A 23,630-nucleotide genomic window follows, 5' to 3' on the forward strand; every position below is an offset into this window, starting at 1 on the left:
GCCAACACCCCTCAATCCAACCCACAGCCCCCTGCTATCCCTGCCCTGGGCTCCATCCACCTCAGCTCTGCCAACACCCCTCAATCCAACCCCCAGCCCCCTGCTACTCCTGCCCTGAGCTCCAACCCCAAGCTCTGCCAACACCCCTCAATCCAACCCCCAGCCCCCTGCTATCCCTGCCCTTGAATCCATCCCCCCAGCTCTGCCAACACCCCTCAATCCAATCCACAGCCCCCTGTTACCCCTGCCATTAGCTCCATCCCCCCAGCTCTGCCAACACCCCTCAATCTAACCCACAGCCCCCTGCCACCCCTGCCCTCGGCTCCATCCCCCCCAGCTCTGCCAACACCCCTCAATCCAACCCCCAGCCCCCTGCTACCCCTGCCCTTAGCTCCATCCCCGCCCATCTCTGCCAACACCCCTCAATCCAACCCACAGCCCCCTGCTATCCCTGCCCTGGGCTCCATCCACCTCAGCTCTGCCAACACCCCTCAATCCAACCCACAGCCCCCTGCTACCCCTGCCCTGAGCTCCATCCCCCTCAGCTCTGTCAACACCCCTCAATCCAATCCCCAGCCCCATGCAACCCTGGCCATAGGTTCATCCCCGCCCATCTCTGCCAACACCCCTCAATCCAACCCACAGCCCCCTGCTATCCCTGCCCTGGGCTCCATCCACCTCAGCTCTGCCAACACCCCTCAATCCAACCCACAGCCCCCTGCTACCCCTGCCCTGAGCTCCATCCCCCTCAGCTCTGTCAACACCCCTCAATCCAATCCCCAGCCCCCTGCTACCCCTGCCGTTGGCTCCATCCCCCCCATCTCTGCCAACACCCCTCAATCCAACCCACAGCCCCCTGCTATCCCTGCCCTGGGCTCCATCCACCACAGCTCTGCCAACACCCCTCAATCCAACCCCAGCCCCCTGCTACTCGTGCCCTGAGCTCAACCCCCAAGCTCTGCCAACACCCCTCAATCCAACCCCCAGCCCCCTGCTATCCCTGCCCTTGAATCCATCCCCCCAGCTCTGCCAACACCCCTCAATCCAATCCACAGCCCCCTGTTACCCCTGCCATTAGCTCCATCCCCCCAGCTCTGCCAACACCCCTCAATCTAACCCACAGCCCCCTGCCACCCCTGCCCTCAGCTCCATCCCCCCCAGCTCTGCCAACACCCCTCAATCCAACCCCAGCCCCCTGCTACCCCTGCCCTTAGCTCCATCCCCGCCCATCTCTGCCAACACCCCTCAATCCAACCCACAGCCCCCTGCCACCCCTGCCCTCGGCTCCATCCACCTCAGCTCTGCCAACACCCCTCAATCCAACCCACAGCCCCCTGCTACCCCTGGCCTGGGCTCCATCCACCTCAGCTCTGCCAAAACCCCTCAATCCAACCCACAGCCCCCTGCCAGCCCTGGCCTGGGCTCCATCCACCTCAGCTCTGCCAACACCCCTCAATCCAACCCACAGCCCCCTGCTACCCCTGCCCTCGGCTCCATCCCCCCCAGCTCTGCCAACACCCCTCAATCTAACCCACAGCCCCCTGCTACTCCTGCCCTGAGCTCCAACCCCCCCAGCTCTGCCAACACCCCTCAATCCAACCCACAGCCCCCTGCTATCCCTGCCCTGGGCTCCATCCCCGCCCATCTCTGCCAACACCCCTCAATCCAACCCACAGCCCCCTGCTATCCCTGCCCTAGGCTCCATCCCCCCCAGCTCTGCCAACACCCCTCAATCCAACCCCCAGCCCCCTGCTATCCCTGCCCTCAGCTCCATCCCCCCCAGCTCTGTCAACACCCCTCAATCCAACCCACAGCCCCCTGCTATCCCTGCCCTCAGCTCCATCCCCCCCAGCTCTGCCAACACCCCTCAATCCAACCCCCAGCCCCCTGCCACCCCTGCCCTGGGCTCCATCCCCCCCAGCTCTGTCAACACTCCTCAATCCAACCCACAGCCCCCTGCTACTCCTGGCCTGGGCTCCATCCACCTCAGCTCTGCCAAAACCCCTCAATCCAACCCACAGCCCCCTGCTACCCCCGCCCTCGGCTCCACCCCCCCAGCTCTGCCAACACCCCTCAATCCAACCCACAGCCCCCTGTTACTCCTGCCCTGAGCTCCAACCCCCCAGCTCTGCCAACACCCCTCACTCCAACCCACAGCCCCCTGCCACCCCTGCCCTCGGCTCCATCCCCCCAAGCTCTGCCAACACCCCTCAATCCAACCCACAGCCCCCTGCTACCCCTGCCCTCAGCTCCATCCCCCCCAGCTCTGCCAACACCCCTCAATCTAACCCACAGCCCCCTGCCACCCCTGCCCTCAGCTCCATCCCCCCCAGCTCTGCCAACACCCCTCAATCCAACCCACAGCCCCTTGCTAGCCCTGCCCTGAGCTCCCCACCTCTGGCACAAGGGCCTCGCGGGAGTTAAAGATGCTCAGATGAATTAGTGGGAGGCAACGGCGTCCCCTTGTGGCCAGTTGGAAACGATCTCTGAGTTCCCACGTATTTCTCACTTCTGGGGCTGGGGCTGCTGGATACTTAACGGGAGCCGCCTAAACCCTCTGAAGATGTCTCTACCCTGCAGCCTTCTCCATCTCCCTATGGGCAAAGGCCTCAGCCCCCCCAACACCTCCCGCTAACTCTCCTCCCCTTTCCCCTGTAAAGGAAGGGCTTGGCCTCTCTGCCTCCTCTCCTGCAGGGAGCACGGGAGGGGCTGGGGCTCCCCCAGGGAGTGTGTCTGGGCACTGGTGCATGGGCAGGCCCCACCATGGGGCTGTGCTCATGGCATGAGTGGGGGCAGGACCCCCTGGCCACCTCCATGGGAGCCCCCACATAGGTGCTGGAACTAAGGTGCTGGGGGTGCTCCAGCACCCCCTGCGTTGAAGTGGTTTCCATTACATACAGGATTCACAATTTGGTTCATTGACTCTCAGCACCCCCACTATACAAATTGTTCCAGCGCCCCTGGCCCCACATCCCGCTCACGCTTCGAGCTGTATCCCTGCGTCGCCAGGAGCAGCAGGGGCAGGAGCCCGATGGGCAGCCAGGCCAGGGACCCCATCGCCAGGCCCGGCTCCTGGGCACCATTGTGACATCACCAGGCCTCGCCTTGGACTGGCGGAGCCACATTCTCCCACGTTATGCTAGGAGACGGTTGGAATGAGCTGGACCCACAGCTGGACTTTGCCTCCCCGAGGGGCTGAGCCAAGCTGAACCAGCCTAGAGGAGAGGCCGGGGGTATAAGCCAGCCTGGGATGGGGGAGCTAAGCAGGTCGGAGGGCAGGGTCATAGATTTTTTAAGGCCAAAAGGGACCATTAGATCATCTTGTGTGACCTCCTGCAGGACTCAGGCCAGGCTCTGTTACCCAGTTACCCCGTATGATGAAGTGGGAATTTTCTCTAATATTTTCATTAATCCAAGGCATGCCTCAGTTTCCGTGTGCTACCTGCTCCTGGAACAGCACAGGGACAGGAGATGAGTGTGTGTCCCCTAGCAATCCAGGTGGAATGATTGGGTTTTTAAGGAACTGATTGAACCTGACCCAGACCTCCAGAGGATCCAGTAAGACAAAGAGACACCCCCGCCCCCCCAGTGACTGAACAATCAACACGTAAGAGCAGGAAACCCTGGCAAGCGGGATGTGAACTGAACTGTAATCAGGCCTGCCCCTTAAGGACTCTGGCTCTCTCACCTGGGAATTGAGTGAAAGGAAGGAAGTCAGAGAGAGCACCGGAGCCTGAAAATGGAGCGTGCCACAGCTTGGCTGCTGAACTGCTCTGGGCTGATCAGAATGGACTATGCTTTACTTTGCATGTCTCTGTGCTGACCTAAGGACTTCCAATGCTACGTTCCCGCTGACTAATAAACCCGACTGTTCTGAAAATGCTGCTTGTGTGTCATTGCAAATATCTGCTAGGCTGCATTCATCCCTGAAGTCTCTGCTGAGGGCTGTCTTAGCTGGAGTCGCTGGGCAGGGCGCACGGTGTGAAGCAGGAGGACTGAAGCCCCAGAAGTTTAGTCTAGGGGGGATGAGGCTGTGTGGCTCACCCTGTGGGCGTTCCTCCAAGAGTCTGTTCCGAAGCTGAGGCGTAGCACTGAGCCTGTGGAACTGTGAAACCCTCTCCTGATGGGTTTGGCTAAAGCATCTTCCAGAAAGGCATTGGTGTCAGCTCAAAAGCATGAATCCCAACCTCGGGGCAGGCTGCTAGGAACCAGGGCACAATCCCAGACTGCCTGTGAGTGCTAGATTTTGATTTCACCAACCAATTATCCAGTGTAAACTGCTCAGACACCATAACAGCTGTAACGGAGTAACTAACAGTCCCCTTGGTATGCCGATCTGCCTGCTACCCAGGGCTTGTCTACACTGGCAATTTACAGCGCTGCAACTTTCTCGCTCAGGGGTGTGAACAAACAGCCCCTGAGCGCAGCAAGTTTCAGTGCTGTAAAGTGGCAGTGTAAATAGTGCCCCAGCGCTGGGAGCTACGCCTCTCATGCAGGTGGTTTGTTTAGATCACTGGGAGAGCTCCCCCCAGCGCTCTGCCGTGACTACACAAGTCACATTAAAGTGCTGCCACGGCAGCATTTTAGTGTTGCCAGTGTCGACTAGCCCTTAGTGATCGATGGTCCCTTATGCCAAATATCAGAGCAATATTCAGGCTACTCTGTCCCAAAAGACTGGTCACTCACCCCAGGTCCAGTGCACTTCAGATCTCACACCCCAGACAACACCAGTGTAGCCAACTGTATAATAAACTATCTTAAGATTTATTAACAGGCAAAGGAAAGCAGAGAGTTATTCACAAGGTTAAAGCAGGTAGACATATGCACACAAATGAGTTACAAACTTAAGTTTCCAAAAAGTAATAGATGTTTCTATGGTAAGCAAACTTTATGTGTCCTTTAGGGCTAACCCAGGCTAAGCAGTGGGGACTTTTGCTTATGCCTGTGATGGATTGCTACCCCTGAGGTGCAGTCTGCGAGCCGTGGGAATTGCGGTGTCTCTCTAAGACACACAGCTGGGCTGAGGACACAGCCAGCCTCACCCAGGCCCTGCTATCACCCAACATGACAGCAGGTGGTGCCACTCACCCAAACTGGGCTACCTAAGTGCCAACAGCAGACACCAGCCAGTTTCCCAGGCATGCACCCCCCTTCTGGAGAATAAACCCCAAATTACACCATTGTGCACTGCACAGGGATTTATACAGTGTAAGCTCATTAATATGTCTGCCCCCCTCCCTCAACGTGGAGAGGAATAAGCACAATGCGCTTGCATTAAGACACGCTGAGATTTTCTCCAGACACTTCAGTCAAAGTCACACTGGTTTAAATTAAAACATAAACCAGTGTATTAACTACAAAAGGATAGATTTTAAGTGATTATAAGTGACAGCAAACAGCTCAAAGCAGATCACCTAGTAAATAAACAAAACTGAAAACTAAGCCAAAGATACTAGAAAGATAGGATATGAATTAGCAAATTCTCACCCTAGCTGATAATAGAATCATAGAATATTAGGGTTAGAAGAGACGTCAGGAGATCATCTAGTCTAACCCCCTGCTCAAAGCAGGACTAACACCAACTAAATAATCCCAGCCAGGGCTTTGTCAAGCCTGACCTTAAAAACCTCTAAGGAAGGAGATTCCACCGCCTCCCTAGGTAACCCATTCCAGTGCTTCACCACCCTACTAATGAAAAAGTTTTTCCTAATGTCCAACCTAAACCTCCCCCTCTGCAACTTGAGACCATTACTCCTTGTTCTATCACTGAGAACAGTCTAGATCCATCCTCTTTGGAACCCCCTTTCAGGTAGTTGAAAGCAGCTATCAAATCCCCCCTCATTCTTCTCTTCTGCAGACTAAACAATCCCAGTTCCCTCAGCCTCTCCTCATAAGTCATGTGCTCCAGCCCCCTAATCATTTTCCTCTGCTGGACGCTCTCCAATCTGTCCGCATCCTTTCTGTAATGGGCAGCCCAAAACTGGATGCATTACTCCAGGTGTGGCCTCAACAGTGTCGAATAGAGGGGAATAATCACTTCCCTCAATCTGCTGGCAATGCTCCTACTAATGCAGCCCAAAATGCCGTTAGCCTTCTTGGGAACAAGGGCACACTGCTGACTCATATCCAGCTTCTCGTCCACTGTAACCCCTAGGTCCTTTTCTGCAGAACTGCTTCCTAGCCATTCAGTCCCTAGTCTGTAACAGTGAATGGGATTCTTCCATCCTAAGTGCAGGATTCTTTTAGAAAAGCTGGACGAGCACAAATCCCTGGGGCCGAATGCGCTGCATCCGAGGGTGCTAAAGGAGTTGGCAGATGTGATTGCAGAGCCATTGGCCATTATCTTTGAAAACTCATGGCAATCGGGGGAAGTCCCGAATGACTGGAAAAAAGGCTAATGTAGTGCCCATCTTTAAAAAAGGGAAGGAGGAGGATCTGGGGAACTACAGGCCAGTCAGCCTCACCTCAGTCCCTGGAAAAATCATGGAGCAGGTCCTCAAGGAATCAATTCCAAAGCACTTAGAGAAGAGGAAAGTGATCAGGAACAGTCAGCATGGATTCACCAAGGGCAAGTCATGCCTGACCAACCTGATTGCCTTCTATGAGGAGATAACTGGCTCTGTGGATGAGGGGAAAGCAGTGGATGTGTTATTCCTTGACTTTAGCAAAGCTTTTGATACAGTCTCCCACAGTATTCTTGCCAGCAAGTTAAAGAAGTATGGGCTGGATGAATGGACTATAAAGTGGATAGAAAGCTGGCTAGATCATCGGGCTCAACGGGTAGTGATCAACGGCTCCATGTCTTTTTGCGGCCGGTATCACGTGGAGTCCCCAAAGGGTCGGTCCTGGGGCCAGTTTTGTTTAATATCTTCAGTAATGATCTGGCGGATGGCATGGACTGCACTCTCAGCAAGTTTGCAGATGACACTAAACTGGGATGAGTAATAGATACGCTGGAGGGTAGGGATAGGATACAGAGGGACCAGGGCCGGTGCAAGGATGTTTTGCACCCTAGGCAAAACTGCCACCTTGCGACCCCCCTGTGCCCCCTCCCTGAAGCGCCCCCCTTGCGGCAGCTCCTGAGGCACCTCCCCGGCCCAGCTCACCCCTGCTCCGCACACGAGCACCCCGAGCACGCCGTGGCTGCTTCACTTCTCCCGCCTCCCAGGCTTGCAGCGCCTAAACTGATTGGCACTGCAAGCCTGGGAGGTGGGAGAAGTGAAGCAGCTCACCCCTGCTCCTCCTCCTCCTCCTCCTCCCCGAGCACACCGTCGCTGCTTCACTTCTCCCACCTCCCAGGCTTGCAGTGCCAATCAGCTTAGGTGCTGCAAGCCTGGGAGGCAGAAGAAGTGAAACAGCCACGGTGTGCTCGGGGAGGAGGAAGGGCAGGGGTGAGCTGGGGCGGGGAGTTCCCCTGCGTGCCTTCCCCCCCGACACTTGCTGTAGGTGGCCCTCCCTGTGCTCCCCTGCCCCAGCTTCCTCCGCCTAAATGCAGGAGGCGACCAGGGCAGCTGAAGATCCAGTCGCTGCCAAAGAAAATGGCACCCCTCAAATCCCAGCACCCTAGGCGACCGCCTAGGTCGCCTAAATGGTTGCACCGGCCCTGAGAGGGACCTAGACAAATTAGAGGATTGGGCCAAAAGAAACCTGATGAGGTTCAACAAGGACAAGTGCAGAGTCCTGCACTTAGGACGGAAGAATCCCATGCACTGCTACAGACTAGGGACCGAATGTCTAGGCAGCAGTTCTGCAGAAAAGGACCTAGGGGTTACAGTGGATGAGAAGCTGGATATGAGTCAACAGTGTGCCCTTGTTGCCAAGAAGGCTAACGGCATTTTGGGCTGTATAAGTGGAAGCATTGCCACCAGATCGAGGGATGTGATCATTCCCCTCTATTCAACATTGGTGAGGCCTCATCTGGAGTACTGTGTCCAGTTTTGGGGGCCCCCACACTACAAGAAGGATGTGGAAAAATTGGAAAGAGTCCAGCGGAGGGCAACAAAAATGATTAGGGGGCTGGAGCACATAAATTATGAGGAGAGGCTGAGGGAACTGGGATTGTTTAGTCTGCAGAAGAGAAGAATGAGGGGGGATTTGATATTTGCTTTCAATTACCTGAAAGGAGGTTCCAAAGAGGATGGATCTAGACTGTTCTCAGTGGTACCTGATGACAGAACAAGGAGCAATGGTCTCAAGTTGCAGTGCGGGAGGTCTAGGTTGGATATTAGGAAACACTATTTCACTAGGAGGGTGGTGAAGCACTGGAATGGGTTACCTAGGGAGGTGGTGGAATCTCCTTCCTTAGAGGTTTTTAAGGTCAGGCTTGACAAAGCCCTGGCTGGGATGATTTAGTTGGGGTTGGTCCTGCTTTGAGCATGAGGTTGGACTAGATGACCTCCTGAGGTACCTTGCAACCCTGATACTCTATGATTCTATGATCACTGGTCCATAGGCAACCACCTGCTTCCAGGCCAGAGATTAATTCATCTGTACGTGTCACAGTGAGATCCGAAGTAGAACTTCCTCATGCCCGGTGCTATACTTTTGGTATTAGAAAATTGTATCTATAACATTTAGAGTCTCCAATGCTGTGTTACTACTGGCTGCACAAGACATCCAGCCTGTCTCTCAAACTGCAGGCCCCCATAACATCACAGTGGTTTTTTCCATGCATTACAGACAGGTGCCTGAGGAGAGACTCATCCTGTTTTCTGCTGTGATTCCGTCATCTGTAACAGACCCCCACCGGGTCGCTCTTAGTGAGAACCTTGATCCATATGTATTTGAGAGCCCATGGTTTGACTTATCAATAATCCTAAAGCAGGTAATGGTGTCTTTAATGTAGAAAGTCACCTTCCCCAGCCCTTTTACGCAGTCTGCCCTTCCTATAGAACCAGAGAGTTTAACATGCCACTCAGGAATTGTCCTTCCAGGTTTCAGCAATGCCAGTTACATCCAATTTCTTCTCAGTGGTGAGAATGACTAGTTCTGCTTGCTTATTACCCTAGCTCCTAGCTTTGGTATATAAACAACTGACAACTGTATTCCTGTCACGTCCTTTGCCACTTCCGTTCCATTGGTTCATGACACAGAGTGTGAATTAAGCACCCTCCCTTGCATTCTTAGTGTAACTCTACCTGGTGACCTCCTTTAACGGCAATCCGCTTACAGGTTCTGATGGGCAGGCCTGCGTTCTTTTGGATCCCGCCACCCACTCAGCAGGGTGAATCTTTTTTCTTTTTTGCTATGAAATTATTTGGCGGGGCCTCCACCCCCCTTGCTCCTTCCCGGCAGGGTCGCCAGGGCAGCTTGGGCGGAAAATTCTAACTACAGAGGAATCTCCACTTACTTGCCAGATAGTTGGAGACTTCCAAGAAATAACTCAACACCTAAAAATATATTCAACACAATAATTATATTAAACAGGCAACAAATACTACATAACAGGGTGAAACACTATTTTTAGGGTCACCGGTGCCCACACTGAGAATACCCGTGACTTGATGCAACAAGTGTAAAATTAGTGTCCTGTTGGTACGCGTACTTTGCTGGGGCCCTTGATGAGCTATACAAGTCTCTGCAGTGGTTTAGCAGTGTGGCTGACTGGGTTCAGCACAGCCCAAAGGACCCACAAGTGGGAGGAGGTGGTGAATCCCTCCACAGGTGTAATAAGCAGCAGATTATAAAATCCTCAAACCCTCACTCCCTGGCTTGAGGACACAGTTCAGGGAGTAGGGGGGGTCCCCAAAACAAATTCCCTGACTAACTAACTAAAAGCTGGTGCACTCACAAACTCCATGGATGATCTTCAGGTTTGAAGATGACGCTGGACTCCTCAGTCACTGCAGAGGGGCTGCTGTCTACTGTCAGGGATCCTCCTCAAGCAGGAATCAGGCTGCGTCGGTCCCAGGATTTCCCCTCACCACAAAGGGGTGCAGGGCTCATGGTGGAGGTTATACAACTACCCTCACATCCAAACTGTAGCCTCCTAGCCCAGTCTCCAGTCACACACTCTGCAGGCAGCAGCCCTGGACTAGCAGCGCTGACTATGTGAGGACTGGTCTCACCAGGGGAGCTGGAGGCGAACCCAGCCTGGCTGGGGAAATTTCTCAGCAAACGTAACAATTGGGAATCATCCGTGGGGAAGGAAAACCCAGCTGGGGGATCTGCTGTCAGGTCCCTAGAGGCCAGTTCTCAGGGGGAACCCTGCTTGCAGGCCTGGGACTTCCCAGCTCCCCACACAGCCAGTCCTGCCCTTGCCCTGGCTGGCTCCAGCCTCTCCAAAAATGGCTTCTCCCTGGGGAGGGGCATCTCACTCCCTGTTGGTTGCCGGGCAGACTCTGAGTTTGCGTTGGCTCCCCCTCCCTGAGCTGACAGCAGACAGAGCCCCAGGAATCTATGTAATCTCCTTGGGGGTTACATTAGTTTAACTCCAGTATTTTCTGCTTTCTCTTGCTCGTGGGCCTGGAAGGATCTCTGAGGAGATCACATGGACCTGCCTTTTCTTCAGCTCTGTCATAGGTTTATTCCCCACTTTGAACTTTAGCGTTCACAAGATGGGGACCTGCATGGACTCCTCTAAACTAAAATCCTAGTTTAGATCTGGTTCTCGCTGCCACCAGTCAAGTTTTAAGTGTCTGACACACTCCCTGTTCCCCCAAAAACTTCCCCTGGGGAACACAGATCCAAACACCTTGAATCTCAGCACAAAGGGAAATAATCCATTCCCCCACCTTCTTCCCCCTCCCCTTGTCCTTGGGAGAGATACCTTGATTCAAACTCCTTGAATCAAACAAAGAGGGCTTCACTTTTCCCCCTCCCCTTCCCCTGAAAATCCAAACAAGGGAAGAAATCAATCAAGTTCTAAAAAAGAAAAGATTTTATTAAAGAAAGAAAAAAAAGTACACTATCTCTGTATTACCAGGATGGAAAAATACAGGGTCTAACTTATAAACCTGGAGAGGCTCTCCCCCCCCGCCCTCCTTTCTCAGAATAATCAAAGTAACAGCAAACAGAAATAAAGATATTTCTATAGCAAACACAAAATTGCAAATGCAGAAATTAATTAGAAGATTAATTCGCCTTTCTAATACTCACTATACTGGATAGTAGGAAATACTCCAGGAGAACTTGGAGACATGTCTGGCCTCTCTTAGATCCAAAGAGAGCACTCAAATCAAACAAAGGACACAGACAAAGCCTTCCCTCCACAGGGATTTGAAATTATCCTGTCCCTTGATTGGTCCTCTGGTCAGGTGTTCATCAGGTTACTGAGTTTGTTAACCCTTTACAGGTAAAAGAGACTTTAACCCTTAACTATCTGTTTATGACAAGCTCCATTCCTAGATCCCTGAAGTCTTCAATAATCTGTGTAGTTCCATCTGATGCCATCCCAGTGGTTCCACAATGTATCGTCACCAGTGGAAACTTGCAGCTGGCTTCATAGTCCTGTCCAATCTTGCACTTACATCTTGTGTCTTCACTCCCGGGAGACAGCACCCAGTCCTGCTGTCCTTGCATCCCGTGCTGAATTCTCTTTCCACCCTTCTTACTATGGAGTCATGATGGTGATTTTTGCCTTCAAGGGATGGGTGAAGAATGGCTCTTGGTAGCTGCTTGCTTCATACCCCAAGGACACCCATCGGGTACATCTCCTGTAGCTTTCTGCTCAAGTCCTCCGGAGGACAGTTCCTTGGTAGATGTCCTGGTCTACACTAGGACTTTAATTCGAATTTAGCAGCGTTAATTCGAACTAACCGCTCAACCGTCCACACCAGGAAGCCATTTAATTCGAACTAGAGGGCTCTTTAGTTCAAATTTGGTACTCCACCCCGACAGGTGGAGTAACGCTAAATTCGACATGGCTAGCTCGAATTAGGCTAGGTGTGGATGCAAATCGAACTTAGTAGCTCCGGGAGCTATCCCACAGTGCACCACTCTGTTGACGCTCTGGACAGCAGTCCGAGCTTGGATTCTCTGACCAGCCACACAGGAAATGACCCGGGAAAATTTGAATTCATTTTCCTGTCTGGGCACTTTGAATCTGACGTCCTGGCTGGACATCGGGGCGAGCTCCGCAGCACCTGCAACGATGCAGAGCTCTCCAGCAGAGGAGTCCGGCCAATCCAAGAATAGAAAGAGGTCCCCAGCATGGACAGACCGGGAAGTCCTGGATCTGATCGGTGTGTGGGGCGAGGAGTCTGTGCTCTCGGAGCTGCGCTCCAGCAAGCGGAATGCAAAGACCTTCGAGAAGGTCTCCAAAGCAATGATAGAGAAAGGATACAGCCGGGATGCAATGCAGTGCCGCGTGAAAATCAAGGACCTGAGACAAGGCTACCAAAAAGTCAGAGCGGCAAATGGACGCTCCGGAGCCCAGCCCCAGACATGCCGCTTCTACGAGGCACTGCATGCCATTCTAGGTGGGTCTGCCACCACTGCCCCACCAGTGACCGTGGACTCAGTGGATGGCATAGTGAACCTGGACAGTTCCTCCTCGATGTTCGCCGATGGGGAAGATGAGGAAGGGTCTGTGGAGGACGGCGCAGGCGACAGCGAACACAAAACCGCTTTCCCTGACAGCCAGGATCTCTTCATCACCCTCACAGAGATCCCCTACCAACCCTCCCCGGCCGTTAACCCGGACTCTGAATCAGGGGAAGGATCAGGCGGTAAGTGCTAGAAACATGTAAACATTTATTTTTTATAAAACAGGTATAAAAAAATAGAAATACTATATATAAAATTTTCAATGAAAAACTATATGAAAAGTAGGTCCACACATATAGGGATTGAACAATAATCCTCCAGGGACAATTCAAGAAAGGTCTCATTTAGGTCCTCGAAAAGCCTCCGCAGGAGGTTCCTGTGGAGAGGTGCCTTGTTGGGTGCTCCGTGGAAGCACACTCTTCCGCGCCAGGACATCCTTATGTAGATGGGAATCATCGCCTCCACAAGCATGGCCGCATATGGTCCTGGTCTCTGCAGGGCTTCCCTTAGCATCAGCTCTTTGTGACTCCGAGGGACCCGCATCAGGGTGATCTCGTTCATGAAATGCTGCATCTAATTAGGGCAATTAGTGTATTGTTACTGTTGTGAATGGTTGACTTTTACTTTGCATAACAATGACCCTCGCTTAACAGCCACGTGTTGTAGGCCACATAGGAAAAGCATACATTGATCTTTCCCGTGCACTGGCGGGAGTGGCTGGAAAAGGGTCAGAGTATATGATTTCCAGATTGCCTTTAGCGGGAGGGCACAGCTATCCATTAACTGATAAGCAGAATGTACTGTAAGGCTTACCAGGACTGTCTGCTAGACGGATTCAGCTGTCTCTCCCCACTTGTCCGCTCTCCTGTGCAATGCCGCAGCCAATGAGAGCATATTCCGAAATCTCGAACTTGGCCCGAGATCTCATGAGACTTGTTGCCCTGTATGGTCTTGTTCAGAGAAACTGACTAGACTGTGTTCACTGTTCGCAAACATGTATCTGTTCAAGGAAATCAGTTACTTTTCCCATCACACAGCTTCGGCTCTTTCCCGGACTGCCCCGGCATCCCCCTCGCAGAGGCTGGCGCAGATTAGGCGGCGAAAGAAAAAGACTCGGGATGAGATGTTCGCGGAACTGATGGCCTGCTCCAGAGCCGAGGCGGCAGAGCAGACACAGTGGAGGGAGACCCTATGTCAACAGCATCGCACACACATCGAACGGGAGGATAGGTGGCGGCAGGAAGACCAGCAGGCGACTCAAACACTGCTTGGGCTAATGAGGGAGCAAACGGACACGCTCCGGCGCCTTGTTGATGTTCTGCAGGACCGCAGGCAGGAGGACAGAGCCCCCCTGCAGTGTATCTGCAACCGCCCTCCCCCGCCAAAAAGTCCTGCCCTCCCCCACCCAAAAGTACAAGACGGCGGGGCGGTAGGGGCCGTGAGAACTGTCACTGCACCACTGCATAGCGCTAATGTACCACACACTTCTCACGCTATACATTTGTAGAAGTGCTTCCCTTACAGGCTCACCCAGTCCCAAATCCAAGTTTCATCCCCCCACTGTGTATTAGATTATTAAAAGCTGTTTGCTGTTATTCACTGTTTCGGTCACGTCTTTCGTGTCAGAGGATTTTTTTTTGTATGGGGGGGGAGGGGATTTATAATTGCACGATATAGCCTACATTACCAGGGTACAGACTTGGGGGCATGATCAACTGCAGGGCACACACACACTGCAGTCAGTAGGCACCAGGGTCACTCTGTGTGGTGTATGCTGCCCCGTGTCATTCTGTGATATGTATGCTTGTCCAGGGTCCTAGCGCCTGCCACCCCCTTAATGTTAAGGCACGCTGCCCTTACCATGCACTTCCACCGTAGCAACGAGCCTCTCCGCTGCCCTGAGCCCCAGCAAGAGCCCTCATCCACGGACAGATACTCACCCTTCCCCACCCCCCTCACCCCTTCCTACGCCCAAACCCGCAGCCCACTGCCGTCATCCAAACCCCTATCCAAAGAAGGCACCACTCGCCCCTTCCTGCAAACCCACCCCTTCCTGCAATCCCTCCCCTTGATGCACAACCACTTGCAACCGTCCCCCACCCCAGAGACCTATGTAGGAGCAGGAGGATGTCATTCCTCTATGGAACAAGCGGTCTGTACATCAGTGCACACCGTGCCCAGCACAGTATGCGTTCATGTTTCAGCAACTGAACAGAAATGCAAAGTAAAACAAAGATTTATTAATAATGAGTGTAACAATTAATTTGATTTAAAACGTGCTTTGGAAGTGGGGGAAACTTGGAGAACGGGGTATGTAACCGCAGATCGAAATCGACACATACAGACACAGGCCCAGGGTCAGTTTCTCTTGAAAGCAAGTGGAGAGTCATAGGTTACCCTGCTCTCCAAGGAAACTAGCTTTCAAAGCCTCCCGGATACACAGCGCTTCCCGCTGGGATATTCTCTCGGCACGGGTGTCTGGCTGAGCGTAAACTGCAGCCAGGCGATTTGCCTCAACCTCCCATCCGGACAAAAAGGTCTCGCCCTTGCTCTCACACAGATTGTGGAGCACACAGCAAGCAGCAATAACTACGGGGATATTCTTTTCGCTGATGTCCGAGCGAGTCAGTAAGCTCCGTCATCTCCCCTTGAGACGTCCGAAAGCACACTCCACCACCATTCTGCACTTGCTCAGCCGGTAGTTGAAGAGTTCCTTCTCTCTGTCCAAGGCGCCTGTACAGGGCTTCATGAGCCAGGGCATTAGCGGGTAGGCTGGGTCCCCGAGGATCACTGTAGGCATCTGCACATCCCCAACCGTTACTTTGTGGTCCGGGAAGAAAGTACCTGCCTGGAGGCGTCTAAACAGACTAGAGTTCCTGAACACACGCGCGTCATGAACCTTGCCCGCCCACCCAACGAAGATGTTGGTAAAACGTCCCCTATGGTCTACCAGTGCTTGCAGCACCATAGAAAAGTAGCCCTTTCGGTTAATGTACTCGCTGGCCTGGTGGGCTGGTGCCAGGATAGGGATGTGAGTCCCATCTATAGCCCCACCGCAGTTTGGGAATCCCATCGCGGCGAAGCCATCTATGATGTCCTGGACGTTTCCCAGAGTCACTACCTTTGAGAGAAGTTGCTCAACGATTGCGTGGGCTACTTCAATCACAGCAACCCCCACGGTAGATTTGCCCACGCCAAAGTGGTTCGCTACTGACCGGTAGCTGTCTGGCGTTGCAAGTTTCCAGAGGGCTATGGCCACTCGCTTCTGCACACTCAGGGCTGCTCGCATCCGGGTGTCCTGGCGCTTCAGGGCAGGGGACAGCAAGTCACAGAGTTCAAGGAAAGTGCCCTTACGCATCCTGAAGTTTTGCAGCCACTGTGATTCATCCCAGACCTGCAGCACTATGCGGTCCCACCAGTCCGTGCTTGTTTCCCGGGCCCAGAATCGCCGTTCCACACCATGAACTTGACCCATTGCCACCATGATCTCCACGGCGCGGCGTACCCTGCTTTGTGAGAGGTCTGCGCCACTCTGTGACTTCCTGTCCTCACCGCGCTGACGGAGCCTCCTCGCCCGATTTCTCAGCAGCTGACTGTGGAAGAGGTGGACGATAAGGTGCGAGGAGTTGACAACGGCCATAAGTGCAGCGATGATCGCAGCGGGCTCCATGCTCGCAGTGCTGTGGCGTACGCGCTGTAACTGACAAGAGAAGGGCGCGAACAGATTTCCCGCCGGAGCTTTCAGGGAGGGAGGGCATGATTGACGGTTCAATGATGACAGTTACCCAAAACCACCCTCGACACATTTTTCCCCCCAGCAGGCATTGCGAGCTCTACCCAGCATTCCAATGGGCAGCGGGGACTGCGGGAACTGTGGGATAGCTTCCCACAGTGCACCGCTTCCAAAGTCGACGCTGGCCCCGTGAATGTGGACTCAGAAATTCGAATTAGTGTATTTAGTGTGGATACACAAATTCGACTTCATAAGGTCGAATCCACAAATTCGACTTAAGTAGATTCGAAATAGTCCTGTAGTGTAGACAAGGCCTCACTGAGTATCTTCAGTGCTGCTTCTTCACAAGCCTCAGGGCCGGGCAGAGGCCAAGTGGGCCTGGAGCGGGGCTGCAGGCAGCGAGCTGAGCAGTTCTGCAGTGGGGATGGGGCAGGGTCCAAGAAGGCCTGGAGCGGGAAAGGACAGGTGCCAAGCTGTCTGCCCACCTACATCCTTATTTGGCCCCATCCTCAGCAGCCTGGCGCAGCCCACCTCTATTCAATAAGGGTAATGATCTCGTTCCCTCCCAGTGCAAGGCACCATGCGGGGAGGGTATTGGTAAGAGGGCTGGGGCTGAGGGGAGAGGGGAAGGGAGCGGTGTGTTGTGGGTCTGGTTCTGTATGATCAGCTTATTGATGCTCAGCTAACCCACATCCCCAGCCAGAGCCCTGAAGCCCCCGCATCCCAGCCGTCTGCCCCGTCCTGCTCCCCAGACCCTTCATCCTTGCCCCACCCCAGAGCTCATAACCCCAGCTGGAGCCCTCATCCCCTCCACACTCCGACCCCCTGCCCCATCCCAGAGCCCTGTCCCTCATTGCTGGCCCCACCTGGAACCCCCCACACTCTGCCTGAAGCCCTCACCCCACCCTAGACAAAAGCCTCTCCCATACCCTCCACCCCAACCCGAGCCCTCACCCCCCCACACCCCTTAACGCCCTGCCCCAGCCCAGTGAAAGTGAGCATGGGGGAGAGTGAGTGATGAAGGGAAGGGAGATGGAGAAAGCAGGAGCAGGGCCCTGGGGAAGGGGTGGGGAAGAAGGCAGAGCAGGGGTATTCAGTTTTGTGCAATTAGAAAGTTGGCAACCCTACTGCCGGGCACCCTTGGACGAGACACTGCTCTTCTCTGGGCCCATAAGAACATAAGAACGGCCGTACTGGGTCAGACCAAAGGTCCGTCCACCCCAGCATCCTGTCTGCCGACAGTGGCCAATGCCAGGTGCCCCAGAGGGAGTGAACCTAACAGGTGGTGATCAAGTGATCTCTCTCCTGCCATCCATCTCCATCCTCTGACAAACAGAGGCTAGGGACACCAGTCCTTACCCAGCCTGGCTAATAGCCATTAATGGACTTCACCTCCATGAATTTATCCAGTTCTCTTTTATTCATATTCATCTAGATTCATATTCAGCTAGCTCAAGGGCAGAAGGGACCCCTGTGCTCACCTGGTGCATTACACAGGGCAGAGACCCTCCCCCAGTGAGTCCAGCCACCAGCCCATCACTGCTGGCTGAGCTACGGAGTGACTTGTAGACAGATGGCCAATCCTGATTTAAAGATGCCACATGACAGCAAATCCATCATGTCCCAGGTCAGTTAACTCCTCTCACTGTAAAGAAAAATTGCGTATTATTTCTACATAGAAACAGAATGTGTTTCACGGCAGGGTCCAGCCACTGGATCTTGTGCTGCCTTTGTCTGCTGTACTGAAGAGCCCTCTGCTATCAGACATCTTCTCCCCTGCGTAGGTACTAATCAGCTGTGATCAAGGCACCTCTTACCCACCTCTTTGACAAGCTAAACAGACTGAGGTGCTTTCTGGGAGACACATTTTCCAGAACTCATCTTGTTCTTGTAACTCTTTTCTGGATCTTATTCTTCTCCAGTTTATCAACATCCTTTTTGAAGTGGGGACACCAGCTCAGCACACAGGCTGCAGTGATGCCATATACAGCGGTACTCGCACCTTTCTGCTCCTAGGCGGTAGGATCCTGCTTGTACCGGCAAGGATCACCTCTGCTCTCTTAGCCACCGGATCACACGGTGAGCACATGCTCAGTTGGTTTCCACCTGGACCCCCTAAGTCCTTTTCACATGGGTGGAGTTGGGGAAAACGGCGGGCGTCTTGTGCCCCCCAAACTGCAAGCCTCAGGTGTGCAATGTAATGAGTTCTGCAGAGGTGACAGGAGTTGTGCTGCTCCCAGCTTGCGCCCCTCAGGCAGGGAGTCAGAATTTTGTTTATAAACAGAGGGATTAACTGGTGATTAAGATAAGAAAGGGCTGTTAGGATGTTTCCTAAAGTTAAACGATCTGTTCCAAGCTTGGTAAACTGCTCGATGCCAGCTCTGTCCACATATCTATTCAAGTGACACCATCATAGGACCTAATCACTTCAGACACGCCATCAGGGGCTCGTTCACCTGCACATCTACCAACGTGATATGTGCCAGCAATGCCCCTCTGCCATGTGCATTGGCCAAACCGGACAGTCTCTACGCAAAAGAATAAATGGACACAAATCTGACATCAGGAATCATAACATTCAAAAACCAGTGGGAGAACACTTCAACCTCTCTAACCACTCAGTGACAGACTTGAAGGTGGCAATTTTGCAACAAAAATATTTCAAAAACAGACTCCAAAGAGAGACTGCTGAACTTGAATTAATATGCAGATTAGACACAATTAACTCAGGCTTAAACAGAGACTGGGAATGGTTGGGTCATTACACTAATTTAATCTATTTCCCTATGTTAAGTTCTCCTCACACCTTCTATGGGTCATCTTAATTATGACTTCAAACGTTTTTTTTCTCCTGCTGATGATAGCTCATCTCAATTGATTAGACTCTTCCTGTTGGTATGCATACTTCCACCTTTTCATGTTCTCTGTATGTATAAATATCTCCTGTCTGTGTGTTCCATTCTATGCATCCGAAGAAGTGAGCTGTAGCTCACAAAAGCTCATGCTGAAATAAATGTGTTAATCTCTAAGGTGCCACAAGTACTCCTGTTCTTTTTGCAAAAAAGAAGTAGCCTAGATGATAGAAAGTTATTGTAGATTTTTCTACAATAATTTCAGTTGTATTCAAGAGGTAGTAACAAAGATACTAATATCTTTCTTTGAGACGATAACAGATTTATTAGACAAAATAAATGCAGCATATCTAATGTACCTGGATTTCAGTACAGCATTTGATACAATTCTACATGAGAAATTACTAGTTAAATTGGAGAAGATGGGGATTAATGAGTGAATTGAAAGGTGGATAAGGATCTGGTTAAAGGGTAGACCACAACCCATCACACTGAAAGGTGAACTGTCAGGCTGGAGGGAGGCTACTAGTGGAGTTCCTCAGGGATCATGCTTGGGACCAATCTTATTTAACATTTCCATTCATGAGCTTGGCATAAAAAGTGGGAGTGTGATGATAAAATTTGCAGATGACACAAAGTTGGGAAGTATTGCCAATACGGAGCAGGACAGGAATATCATACAAGAAGATCTGGATGACCTTGTAAACTGGAGTAATAGAAATAGGATGATATTTAATAGTGCAAAGTGCATGGTCATGGCTTTAGGGACTAACAACATGATTTTTTGCTATAAGCTGGGGACTTCTCAGTTGGAAGTGATAGAGGAAGAGAAAGACCGGGGCGTATTGATTGATCACAGGATGACTATGAGACATCAATGTGATATGGCCGTGAAAAAGGCTAATGCAATCCAGGGTGCAGCAGGCAAGGTATTTCCATTAGAGACAGGGATGTGTTAGAACCATTAAACAAGGCACTGGTGAGACCTCATCAGGAATACTGTGAGCAATTCTAGTCTCCCATGTTCAAGAAAGAGTAATTCAAACTGGAACAGATGCAGAGAAGGGCTACTAGGATGATCCAAGGAATATAGAATCTACCTTGAGGAGACTCAAAGAGCTTGGCTTGCTTAGCCTTACCAAATGAAGGCTGAGGGGAGATCTGATTGCTCTGTATAAATACATGAGAGGGATAAATACCAGGGAGGGAGAGGAGTTATTTAAGTTAAGCGCTAATGTGGTCCCCACAACAAATGGATATAAACTGGCCATCAACAAGTTTAGGCTTGAAATTAGAGGAAGGTTTCTAACCATCGGAAGAGTAAAGTTCTGGAGCAGCCTCCCAAGGGGAGCAGTGGGGGCAAAATACATAACTGGCTTCAAGACTGAGCTTGATAAGTTTATGGAGAGGATGGTATGACAGGACTCCCTGCAATGGTGTGTGGCCCAACAGCGACAGCCTGTAGCAAAAATCCTGAATGGCCAAAGACAGGACACTAGATGGGGAGGGCTTTCCCAGGTGTCTGGCTCGGGGAGGTCTTGCCCACATGCTCAGGGTCTAACTGGTCACCATATTTGGGGTCAGGAAGGAATTTTCCCCTATATCAGATTGGTAGAGACCCTGAGGATTTTTTGCCTTCCTCTGCAGTGTGGAGCACTTGCTGGTCTAAATTAGTGTCAGTGGTGTGTTCTCTGTAACTTGAAGTCTTTAAACCATGATTTGAGGGCTTCAGTGACTCAGCCAGAGGTTAGGGATCTATTCCAGCAGTGGGTGGGTGAGGTTCTGTGTCCTGCGATCAGGGGCGGCTCTAGGAATCCCGCCGCCCCAAGCAGGGTGGCGCGCCATGGGGCGCGCTCTGGCGGTCCCCGGTCCCGCGGCTCCGGGGGACCTCTTGCAGACATGCCTGCGGAGGTTCCGCTGGTCCCGCGGCTCGGGTGGAGCATCCGCAGTCATGCCTGCGGAAGGTCCGCAGGAGCCGGCTGCCGCCCTGCCAGCAAAATGCCGCCCCAAGCGCGCGCTTGGCGCCCTGGGGTCTGGAGCCGGCCCTGCCTGCAATGTGCAGGAGGTCAGACTAGATGAGCACGATGGTCCCTTTGGACATTAGGAAGAGTATCTAAGTAAGAATATACATTACAATGTTAAACCTAACCAGTGTCCCATACGTGACTTGCCACAAGATGTCAGAACGTGTTACTATTAGAGCTGAGTGGGTCTAATATTTCTTTCTTTCTTGATATAGGAATTAGATACAATGCTCCTGTTGATAATTTCTACATTATTATCCGCAAAAAAAACCCAAAAAAACCAAACCTAGAGTGTTCGGGGCATAAGTAGCCCCTGGAATCATGGTTACAATTGCCTCCCACACCCTAAACATTTATGAAATGGCACCTCTGTGGGCAGGCATGGAATCTGCCCCCCCCCACCCCTTGGCCCCATTGGCCTGAGTGGAGCCACACCCACGAAATAGAGAAGTCAAACTACACCTATGGTTTTTCAGAGTCTCAGTTTTCCAAAGTACTGTCCGCCATCCTGTAACTGTGACCTATACTCTGGGTGTCCCCTTCCAGTTAGCTGTATTTGTTCAGCTGAGTGCCGAGTGTGCAATCCATCTGACACTGTGTAACTGACTTGTCTCATCCTTATTTATCACACAGCCCATTTGTGGGTCATCTGCAAACTTTACCACAAAGGATTTTACATTTCCTACACAGCATTAGTAAAGGCTCTGACTAGCATTGGGCTAAGAACAGATACCTGCGGGATCCCACTAGAAATACCTCCAATGGCTGAGCAGTCCTCACTTACCATCACTTTTTGAGATCCATCAGCCAATTCATAATCCGTTTAAAGTAGGCTGCACTGATTTTGTATAGTGCTAAATTTAAGCAGAATAGCATGTGATACTAAATCAAACTTGTAAGCTTGTGAAAAAACCACTGTCAAATTGGTTTGACAAGACCTATTTTCCATTAACTGAAGTTTGCTTAGCACTAACTATGCTGCCATCCTTTAATTCTTTGATTGCATCCAGTGTCAGTCTTTCCATGATTTTACCCAGGAGCCATGTCAAGTGGTCTGTTGTTATCTAGGTCATTTCATTTACCGTTTTTAAATATTGACATTTTTTCCCAAGTCTCCTGGGACAGTCCCAGTGTTCCAATATTTGTTAAGAATCAAGAATGGCTCAGCGAGCACCCCAGCAATTTCTTTTAAAATGCTTGTATGCAAGTTACCAGGTACCACAGACTTAGAAAGGGTTAGCTTTAGCACTTGCTGTTTAACGGCGTTAGTTAGAATTGAAAGGATTTCATTTGTACGGTAAGCTGGGAGTTTGTCTTAGAGAGGATTATTTCTGGAGCACGTTTGCCTTTTCTGCATCAGGACGGACCATTTTCCTGGGCTGCTCCAATTGCGGCCCTAGACCATGGTGGCATTTTGTTTGCTCCCTGTTTATTTTTAAAACGCTTATTGTCCGTGCTAGTTACATTGCTCAGTGCATGGGGGTGTTCACATGCCGGTGAGGGGCATGAGCGAAGCACCTAAGCCTGGCGAGATTCCATAGGTGTCGTGCTGGGGCATGAAGGAGCCCCGTGCAGCAGCCCAGCCCAGGCTTAATCCCATTTATTATTATTTAAAAGGAGGAAATTTCATTGCTCTGGGGTAAAAAGGTCTAAGCAGAGAGCGACAGGAACACAGCTGAGCAGTGAACCAGGGAGCTGCCCATGTGCCTTCTGCGGCAGAGGAGGGGGCGCTCACCCCTCACCTGCAGCATGGCCCCAATGCAGCACGAGGGCGGAGGCACAGGAGGGGTGCGCTCCCCTGACAGTGCAGCACAGGGGCCTGCTGTACTACAGGGAGCAGGGGACGGGGCTCAGCTCGGCTTTGGGTTCCTACAGGGAGGCGACTATGGAAATCTCCCACATCCTGGTTATTTTGCCCCCTTTACTCACAGGAGCCCTGGCTGGGGGAAGGTGTTGCACCTTGTGGGTCCAATAGCCCCCTGTGAGCACCAAGGGGTGGGGCTGACCCTCCATCCTCAACCCCTGCCTGGCGAGTCACAGAGCTGTGAACTAAGCACCTAAGCCTCCCCACCCCACTTCCCAGCATTTCCGGCCTGGCTGGCTTGGGCAGCTCCCCGCTCAGTGGGCTGGTTTCTGAGTATTATTCCTAGGTGCCTAACTCGGGGCTGTGAGTCCCCCCCAGGCAGCCCCAGACGTACCTGGGAGGCGTTGCACTACCCAGGTCCCCTTTGTGGATCCAGCCCCAAGGTCTGGGGCAGTGAAACATGCTACGACTCAGCCTGGCCAAGCGTGTGGAGTCACTTGTAACAATAGACGCACGGGCCGATAGCCCAGCTGTCTCATGCAGAGGGCTCCCAAGGGAAATTACGTGTTTGGCAAGTGGGTCCCGTTTCCTGCAGGGGGCGCTGCCTGTGGGGGAGGTAGGGCAGGTCTTGCGTATGCCCCGGCTGCGAGAGGTGTGCCCTGAATTACTCCAACACTTTCCAGCACAGCTGTGTAAACAGTCTCTCCCGCCGACTGACGGATGTATTCATT

General features: G+C 52.2%; 1 protein-coding gene across 3 annotated transcripts in view; it reads right to left on the reverse strand.

The window, feature by feature from the left end:
- The window catches only part of LOC123376398 (acrosin-like), a 47,237-nt gene that overhangs the window by 21,877 nt on the left and 1,730 nt on the right, over positions 1-23,630 (reverse strand). Inside the window, exon 1 of one of the 3 annotated variants that reach the window (XM_045028354.1) lies at positions 2,982-3,062. The exons of 1 other annotated variant lie outside the window; for it this stretch is intronic. In XM_045028354.1, the coding sequence (XP_044884289.1) occupies positions 2,982-3,057 (76 nt within the window). In that variant the 5' untranslated portion in view covers positions 3,058-3,062. Of the gene's footprint in view, positions 1-2,395; positions 2,833-2,981; positions 3,063-23,630 lie in introns of those variants that run through there. One more of the 3 variants, XM_045028368.1, reaches the window with a different exon arrangement.

Source organism: Mauremys mutica, chromosome 1 (genome assembly GCF_020497125.1).
Source record: "Mauremys mutica isolate MM-2020 ecotype Southern chromosome 1, ASM2049712v1, whole genome shotgun sequence".
Taxonomy (NCBI): Eukaryota; Metazoa; Chordata; order Testudines; family Geoemydidae; genus Mauremys; species Mauremys mutica.